This window comes from Paramisgurnus dabryanus, chromosome 17 (genome assembly GCF_030506205.2).
Source record: "Paramisgurnus dabryanus chromosome 17, PD_genome_1.1, whole genome shotgun sequence".
NCBI lineage: Eukaryota > Metazoa > Chordata > Actinopteri > Cypriniformes > Cobitidae > Paramisgurnus > Paramisgurnus dabryanus.
This window is the reverse complement of record NC_133353.1, coordinates 36,078,893-36,088,584: the sequence shown is the minus strand read 5'-3', so window position 1 is coordinate 36,088,584 and position 9,692 is coordinate 36,078,893. Positions and strand designations below refer to the sequence as shown.

General features: G+C 37.5%; 1 protein-coding gene across 2 annotated transcripts; it reads right to left on the bottom strand.

Annotated features, from left to right (window-relative positions):
- LOC135778300 (ornithine decarboxylase-like) lies at positions 1 to 2,324 on the bottom strand. 2 transcript variants are annotated; one of them, XM_073812315.1, is made up of 6 exons: positions 2,114 to 2,324; positions 1,937 to 2,020; positions 1,711 to 1,873; positions 1,512 to 1,627; positions 1,224 to 1,438; positions 1 to 133 (listed from the first exon to the last, which is right to left on the bottom strand). In XM_073812315.1, exons 1-6 carry the CDS (start codon positions 2,291 to 2,293, stop codon positions 52 to 54), a joined length of 840 nt encoding a protein of 279 aa, XP_073668416.1. In that variant the 5' UTR covers positions 2,294 to 2,324; the 3' UTR covers positions 1 to 51. The 2 variants fall into 2 exon arrangements, with proteins under 2 accessions (XP_073668416.1, XP_073668417.1); XM_073812316.1 differs by having other exon boundaries at positions 1,512 to 1,624.
- Between the last annotated feature and the right edge of the window lie 7,368 nt (positions 2,325 to 9,692).

Here is a 9,692-nt window from a genome sequence, read left to right as displayed (position 1 = left end):
ATCATTCAATAGCCCAGAGGACACGAGTAGGGCACAGTTTGGCTGGAATATCTAAGCTACTCTCACGCCTTCAATGCACTGCTCCTCAGTAAGAGCGGCCAATCCCAGTGCACAGATCTGCTGCATGCACTGCCTGAAGTCAAACAAAAGTGAAAAGAGTTCAAAAATGTCAAAAAGAGCGAAAAATCATTAAAATGCATTAAGACTAAGGGCCAGATTTACTAAACGGGGCAAATAAGCGTGAGAGCACAATTCGAAAAACCGTTGATGGGAGTGGTAACATCTGCGGGTTATTTACAAAAAGCGCAAATAACACAGGCACTACAGCTGATTTCCATAATGACCAACGCAATCTACTAAGAGAAGCGCAACCAACGCTAGTTCAGAATCTCAAATAAGCAGAGCTGATGAGGTGCGCTTGTTTTTGCACCACGGAAATCCCAGCGGAAAATTCAGGTTGTGAAATCCCAGCTAAGAAAGTCATAGGACACTGAAAAGAGCTGGAGTACTGAAGGTTTACAAAAAAGTTTTGAAACATCTGGTATTGTGTGACTTTTCCTAGTGACTTTTATTTACTTCAACAAATAAAAAATAACATGGCTTGGCAAACAATATTTTTGAATAATATGTTCCTCTGACAATCCAAATAAACAGTTTCTGTTACAATCCTCTGCCTTGTATCATGTGCTCTCTGTGATGCCTCATTATTTTGCAGCAATTTGAAGCGCAATATGATTTAAGACATGCTTTTTTCTGTGTTAAACAATGGCCAGTAAACACCAGTAATATAACACGCACAAACATTAGTAAATAGCATTGTGTGAATCATTTAAATAATCTTATAAAATTTGCATCTGAAAGGGAGTTTCTAGAAATGCATATGCAATAAGATCACAGATCAGTCACAAAAATAACTAGACCACACCTTGACTGAGCGTAGTAAATCCCGACAGCCTTTATTTAACGCCAAAATGATAGTTTTGCAATGGTGCAAGCTGTTAGTAAATCTGGCTCTTAACCTCAGCGGCAGAAAAGGGAAGCTTTAACATTTAAAATGTATTTGACAGGGACAGTGTACATTAATTAACATTACTGTAAATGCACCAGAATTAGCCAAAAGGCTATTTTTCATTCGTTTTCCCTGACTTATTTTACAGACTACAGCGGTTCCTTCGAAATAACTGAGATAAAGGGAAGTGATGTTTAAATTACAAACTACTCACCAGGCTGCTCGGGACATGATGTAATCAATATCAGGTTTCTGGAAGCCATTGAAGGTGGAAGATGTGACCAAGGTGTAGGCCCCCATATTCTCAAACAACAGCCAGTCGCCCACCTGCATGTCTGGCAGGCTGCACTGCTCCACGATGCGGTCTAGACCGTCACACGTTGGACCCCAAATACTGCATTGGTACAAGCGCTCATCAGGCTTGGGTTTCTATAAGAGTTTATGGATCACAGGTTAATTTTAATGCACAGCAGAATCTTATCATTCTGACCAATTTCCTTACCTTGTACAAATTTGGTAAGACAGGAATGGTCCGAGAAGAGCTGAAGGTACCATAGATGCCATCGTTCACGTAATACATCAAGGTTCTGTCGTTGGCCCCATCATCATCCTCTTCTTCTGTGGAAGTGAATCAAATCAAGATTAAGAATAAAGATTTAATGCATACTTAAAAATCAACAATGTTGAGTTTAATTTCTTACCATCAGAGGCTGACTGCTCCTTCATGATGACCTTTTTAGCAATAATGTTGACTGCCAGCGTGTACGCAGACGCCACGTAGTAGCGTCCAGGCTCAGCGATGACCCTCACACCGCAGTCAGCAGGGAAGTATTTATCCAGTGCAGAATTTACCACAGCAGCAATCTGCCAACACAAACAATAAGTTAACATCTTGATATAAAATATTTATTTAACCATAAAAGATACCTCTTCAAACTTCAGTTTGGTATCATCAGAGCCTGGAAAACCTCCTCCAATATCGAGCAGCGTCATGTTGTATCCCAGCTCCGTCTGTTGGATGACAATTTTTCACATTAGATCCAAAACGGCACAAGACATGTAAATGGTTTTCGGTTTAAATTTTGACAGTGAAAGGTCACTCACCCCCATGTCAAAGACATAGCGTGCATCAGAGATGGCCTGGGTGTACGTCTCAGGATCAGTATAGCCGCTGCCCACATGGAAACTCACTCCGATCACATTTAACCCCAACTCCTTTGCCCTTTCCAGCAGCAGACGGCTGGTCTTTAACGTGGCTCCAAACTTCACGCTTAACCTAACCATGGCCTTTGAGTCATCAGTGGTGATACGGAGAACCAGTCTACCAGAAAACACAAATCCAGGTCAATAAACAGAAACTTGCAGTTATTACCTACAATTGTGATGCTAGTCAAGTTACTCACTTGGCATTGTCATGGCACCGTGCCACCTTCACGAGCTCTACTTCACTGTCAAAGGTCATCATTTGCACCCCATGGGCAAAGGCGTATTTAATATGAGACACCTGCTTGCAGGGGTTTGCGTAGATGATCCTGCTTGGCTCCACACCCACAGACTGAACGAGTTGAATCTCCATCTGAGATCAGAGAGGTCAGGTTAATAAGGGATTAAAGCAAACACACATATAGTTGGCATGCTTATGTCAAGTCTTGAATACCTTGCTTGCGCAGTCGAATCCAGCTCCCAGAAATGCCAAAGTTGTGATGACAGCTCTGCTTTCATTGCACTTGACTGCATAAAACGGCATGACGCGGGGTAAGATGCGCGCCCACCGCAGATGCTTCTTCAAAACGTCACCCAGGTCTGCCACGTAGAAGGCATCTTTATCATCCTACAGGAAAGAATCAGAAATCACCTCATAAGAGAACGACTGGAGATTATAATACAAGCAGCTAAACTCCCAAACATCTATATATGTGGGTTCTGATGACTATACTTTTACTCTAAATCTAGAAAATACTGTAGTAATAAAAAAATGATTAAGTGTTTAATAAAAGCTAAACTTACAGATAATGATGAATCATTGATCTTTTGTTCCACTATATCTCGTGCACAGAAACCTTCCTCCAGGAAGGTGAAGTCAAAGTCTTCTCCAGTCAAACTGGTCATTGCGATTGATCAAGCAATTAATCCAAGTAGAGTCTTGTAAGGGTGGATTGCACTCCAGTTACCCACATCTCTTGCAAAATAAAAAAATTAAATTCCCATCTCTTCCAAAAATACTTGACATAGATATTGATTACGATCTCTTCTCTCTTTTCAGTAGAAAAACACTTCCAGTTTCTTTTTCTCTCAACAGGTATTGTTTTGGAATAGTGATAACTTGTATCTTGTTAGCACATTTTATTACACGGCTCTCTGGAATGCTTGATTCTGATTGGTCAGTTGAGACATTTGCAGGTTCGTTCTTTTCAAATAATAACCGCTCCAAAATAATAACGCATAGCCGGTACTACTTGCACGAGTAAAATCACTCCGCGCCAATAAAGATCAATAAAGATTACTGTCTGTTTGGCGCCATCTTGTGACAAACACTCGACAACCACGACAAGACACAGACAGCTTACTGAGACTGAACTTGACAAAATAGAGCATGACAGCTACGAAGCCAACACACAAAAAAATACAGAATGGGCGTTAAAACTTCCCAAAGACTGGCTTAAAGAGAAAAAAATGGAGACAGACAAGTATGAAGCAGAGGATCTTAATAAGGTATTACGATCATTTTATGCATCTGTGCAAAGTTTCGCGGAAGGATAAAAATGTTAATTTAAAACAAATATGCCAATAAAATGTTTCATATTCATGTCCAGTTTTTTTTCTTTTGTGGCAAGTAGCCGTGAAATAAGCGGGATAATGTAGGCAGCCGGTAGTTATTGGGAAATAAGCCCCTTCAGTGTGATACAAGACCCTCCGCTTCGCGTCGGGTCCTGATCACACTGTCGGGGCTTATTTCCCAATAACTACCGGCTGCCTCTACATTATCCCTTACTTGTACTGTTGCCTCCTCGTAACAATTTGCATAAAAGGGTCTGCTCTGTTCTGCCCCAGCTCCATGGAGCTGTCAGTAACTTCTGGGAACTTTTGGGGAGGCTCCATCATCCACCTTTGCTATAAAAAAACCCTGTCTTCATGCAAAACAGAAAACTGCATTTACATGGGATTTGGATATCTGTCAGGTTTCTCACAGGCAGTGACGTCACCACCTATAGTTTTACCTATAGTATACATATAGTTGTCCAAAAATGACACATACTGGCCACGTTGGCAGCTCCAGATAGAGGCCCATCATGTTATAACAGACGACACATTTATCCAACCTGCTATCAATTAAACTCAAAGAAACTGTTAATGTTAACTAATCAGTCAGATTGACTACTTTCTCTGTTCATTTAAAACAATGAGTTTATCCAAATATATTTAAAAATATTGAATAACCCACCTTAAAATGCATTTACAAAGACTTTCCCATTAGACCTGAGTGCTTGAAATTAAGGACACTACTTTCACCTTATGTCTGCTGCTGATAGGCGGTTCGGCTCTACTATAAAGCCGACCCTGAAGTGCAGCACTATATATACGTGACGTGGTTTCCAGGGTGACGCACTAGCTGGAACCGGCTTCCTCTGAACACGCAAACCGGTTTATTCTTGCCACTAGACTCGCGTGAGGAGTTGAATAAAGTGGTGGGGGGCATGGCCCCCTGAGAGGCCAGAAGGGCCCCCTGAAAGGCCAGAGGGGCCCCAGTTTTATAAAAATATATGAATTTATCATCAATCCTGTGTGTAATTAAACCTCAGAATAATAAGGCTACTAATCAGCAGCACTACATTGTGTATTTTAATATTTTGGTTTAATTACAATTTTAAGTTTTAGGAAGGGGGCCACATGCTGAAAAAGTTTTTTTTTTATATAAAGACTTACAAATGGCTTTTCGTTAGTGACCAATCATAGCCTACTGTAAACGTTTCTGCTAAATTTAACTCTAAACTAATGATAAAAATACATACATGTTTCAGCGATTATTAAAATATTCTAGTGATAAGTTTAAAAATTAGCAAAAGTGTTCAATTTAATGTTAGAATTTTGTCGTTTAAATTTTGATGTAATTCAGGACAGGTTTTTGAAGGCACTGCTTAACACATCTGTGTAACTAAAAATATATATTTGGATGTTTTTAACCTTTTGCAGGGCTCAACATAAAGGACTGCCCGGTGGCCCGGGGCAAGCGTGAGAGACTTTCGGGCCAGTAAAAAATAATGTCACTTGCCCAGGCTCAGTCACTAAAATATATTTTCATCAATGTATAGTTTTTAACATCTTGGAAGCAGACATTTACTTTGGAAAACACAACGAAATAAATGAAGCAATTTTTTTTTGTTTGCTGTCAGTTTAGGTAAAGCAGAAACGTTTTTTCGTTGGAACATGTCTGTTGTATATGTATACAATTATATTTGACTTTGGAATTATTCTTTGTAAATATGTGACACTGACATTTTTTTTATTGGGGCCATTGAAAATTTTGGCAGGGCAAATGAAAACCTGAACCACTGTTCCAACCGGGCCAGTATAAAAAAATATTTGCGTTGAGCCCTGCTTTTTATACAAAAAACAGCATGTTCACTTCATAGTTGAAAATGTTCAGTTTTCCATTTGCATTTAACCAGGCGTCAATGATCTATAGGGCAATTTGAATTGTAAATAATGTAAATGCAAAGTTAATAGATATTAGAAGCAAGCAATGTTTTGGCAGTTAGCACACATTAATGGATCACAGTTAGATTTACAGTTCAGTATTACAGTGTTTAAACTGGTCGAATGCAGATGAAATGATGTCATGTTAGGAAGGGTTTCTGTGTATTTTGTAATATTTCCTTCCTTATGATTTGGCCATCTGGTGTCATAATAACAACATCCAAGCTACTGGAAGATCCTAAACGATGTTTCCTCACCTTCTGCACAAATGTTGTTTTCACTTTGTGGACATCCTGCCAGATGTCATGAAATTAGGAGTGGACACTACTACACCTACAGTAAATATATCAGCTATAAACACATCTCATGTATTATCAGATCTCATTAAATAAACAGAGCACTGGTGAGCCAGTCATGTGAGAATGTAAACATACAGACATGTTGTCTTTGTCCTCAATTGTCATCTTAGAAACATCTGAAGGCTTTTATAGATATAGATTAACATTTTATTTATTGAATATAAAGTTACATGATATTTATCCAGTTGGTTACATCCTAATGGTTTGTACATGTGGGTGTGGGCGTGTAGCAATTATTTAACACATGCAAATGTTATACATACACTGAAAAATGATTCTTTCAATATACTCAATTTTTTTAAGGTAAGTGGTCGCAGTCAATTTATTTAAGCTACATTTATACAACACAAATTAGAAAATGTTAATTGTAGCTTAAATTAATTGACTGCGACCACTTACCTTAAAAAAATTTAGTAAATTGAATGAATCATTTTTTCAGTGTATTAATGTTTAATTTGATATCTTTTCACAAGAGAATGAAAAAAGGTTTAATTTTATTTACATATATAAAATTTCAAAAGTAATTTAAATGGGAAAATCCATAAATGTCCATGTTTCCATTCACACTGTCACACACACTCGTGGGTTTCTTCTAGATCGCTTGAACTTGAGAGACTCGATGATCCATGAAGACTACATTTCTGTGGTATAGTGGTGGCGAATATCTTTCCCAGATGCAAATGAGCCCAGACTTTTGCAAATTCTTTAATTTAACGCTTTTTTAAAACCCAGATCTGTGATTTTTCCTAGAGGTCAACCAGAAGATGAGCTCATTGTTTATTATTAACCTTAAACACCACAGACCACAAATCACTTTTCATGACTGCAGTAATATTTGGGGTTTTCTGTCAGATTCACCCTCCAGACTCCAGACATTTTTACAGGCCACATTTTCTTCCCTTATCAGACATTTAAGATTACAACATTCCCATTTTGATAATCCTATATTTTCCCCATCACTCCACAGAGAGATCATAAAATGGAAGTGCATAGCCTTAAAGGCTTTAAGTGTTTGAAGCTTTTTTCAACAGTCTGATTTCTGTGTGTTTGTTTGGTGCACATTACAATATCATCTCTGAATACAGCCCTGTTTTACAAATTCATCTTAGGATACACACGACACACAGGCCCTTAACACACTCTATGTACACTATCCTCATACTTAGCCTTATTTCTAACAACATGGATGGTTTTGAGTCAAAGCACTATTGAAGGATGTGCCTCATTTCAATGGATTCAAACACTGATATCATGCTGGTTAAATAACTGTGAAAGTCACACAAGTCTGCAAGGGTTTCCTTTCACCTATAAATATAAACAACATCTTAAAGAGTGTTGTACCCTTGTGCATTGTTCCAATTTACTACCCTTTCGTGTTGTTAGTGGCCAAAAACGGCCACTATAATTAAACGGCTGTAAAAATGTATCAGATTACAAAAAATCTATTTTTTGCATAAATCAGTTAATCAACCTCAGTACTGATCAAAACTACCATATGTTTCCAAAAATGTCATGATTTTAACTCTTTATTGCAAAGTTCATAAGTGATGCCACTGATTTGAGGGGAAAAAACACAAAATGACTGATTTTCAATATAAAAAGTGATTGTGGACTGGATTTTTTTCACAGTCTTGGGCATGCCCACACAAACTTACATACAATAATATGCTGTTATACTCCATATAACTCTATGTACAAGCCAGAATTTGAGCTTTGTTTTTTTGCACAGGCCTACTAAAGGGTTAATGGTGCCACATGGTGATCAACAGTAAAAATGACAAATTTTACCTCTTAGCAAACGGTAAAACCACAAAGAATCAAAAATGCATGAATAAAAGGAGTCATGGCTTTGCAATCAAAAAATGTTGTTATAATAGAAGTCCATAAAAGTTGGCCACAAACAATAAATTAGGGAGAAAAAAAATAAAATCTGATGCTGCACAAAAGTAAAAATGCATCAAAGCCAATGTTTTTACCAATCTTTGGCATGCCAAAGACTGTGAAAAAGGTAAAAGAAAATCCAGTCCACAATCATTTTTTATATTGAAAATCTTTCATTTTGGGTGTTTTTTTTCCCAAATCAGTGAAACCACTTATAAACGTGGCAATTCAAGAGTTAAAATCATGGAATTTTTGTAAACATTTGATAGTTTTGATCAGTACTGTGGTTGATTAACAGATTTATGCCAAAAAATTTGGAAAAAAATTGATCTGATACATTTTTACAGCAGTTTAATTTAGTGGCCATTTTTGGCCACTAACAACATGTAAGGGTAGTAAATTTGCCCACCCAAAATTGTTAAGTTTTTGAAAAATTTTAAAGCATTTTCTTAAACTATGTGTAAATATAAGATTTGTCACCAAAAATCATTCCATGTGCTGAAACACAAAGAAAGTTGTGGCCAAATTAAGACTAAAAAATAACAAAAATGGCCCCAACAACACATAAGGGTTAAAAAATATTAGCATATTTACACATTAAATTATTTTTAAACAAACCCTACAGGTATTAAACATCAGTATGAAACTGCACTGTTTGTGCCTCATGTTAGTAATCACATGTAAGATTTTAACACCAGAATGCCTGCAGTAAAAATGTAAGTTGACATTATTGACACATATTTGTTACAAATTATTCACAAACACCAAACTGGTTTAGTGGAGTCAAGAGGGACTTTGTGTGCATAAACAGGGTTTGACCTCCTGAAGAGTGATGCATGATGGGTAAACTGTCTTGAAATGTAAGTGTGGAGTGACAGGGATTAAAGAAATGAGGTTTCTGTGTCACAGTTACCTTTAAGTCTTCAAGTTTACCAGGACAGATCAGGTGACTGTTTTCAAACACAGCATCTGTGATGCCTGACCTCAGGTGTCTTAACTTTAAGAGCATTATCTAAGAGATTCACTGTATGTGTATCAACACTACGTGCCTTCCTGGAGAACTGAACTCGTGAATCCCGTGTTGCTAGCACCATGCTCTGCCAGTTTTTATTTACAGGAACATTTCACATGCATCGATGCAAAACTTTTTTTATCAGATGAAATGGTAATCTAAGCATACAAGTCGAAACTGGAAGCTCTAGTATGGCACTGATCATTTATTTTCAAGGTGAGAACCTGCTTTTAAATCACACAATAGAAACATGGACCTGGGCCAATGCAGTTTCAATTAGTAATGCATTATAATGACAACGGGAACATAACATACCCAGTGCATTGTGAAAGACAATTACTTGAAACTTTGTTGTCAAACCCTCATGAGGTGTTGTGAAATATATGTCAAGGACATTATGACGGGCATCGCTGAACAGTCTGATATTGGCAAATAACACAAAAAAGAACCAGTAAATGATATCTGGATCAATAAAGAGATTAGATATCAGATCAGATAATTCCCAACACATATGGCATTAGGCTTTAGTGTATTTTCCATGTCGCTGTTTCTCACAACAAAAAACTTTCTAGGAAATGACATCACTAGATTATGTAATGTACTGGGTACACATGGATATGTGGAAACATGTTGTGCAGGGTCGAGTAATGACGTCATAAACTCAAACGAGTCATGTTTCAAGTTCTGGCTCACATAATTCACAGCTGCGAGATTAAAGAGAAACGTCTTTAGAACA

Bases quoted from the DNA above. Each gene is read 5' to 3' on its own strand.
- LOC135778300 (XM_073812315.1), bottom strand. From the start codon at position 2,293: ATGGTTAGGTTAAGCGTGAAGTTTGGAGCCACGTTAAAGACCAGCCGT. The intron at 1,628-1,710 runs GTAAGAAATTAA...TCACTTCCACAG, and splicing joins GGAGCAGTCAGCCTCTGATG to AAGAAGAGGATGATGATGGG. The intron at 134-1,223 runs GTGAGTAGTTTG...GTTTGACTTCAG, and splicing joins ATCATGTCCCGAGCAGCCTG to GCAGTGCATGCAGCAGATCT.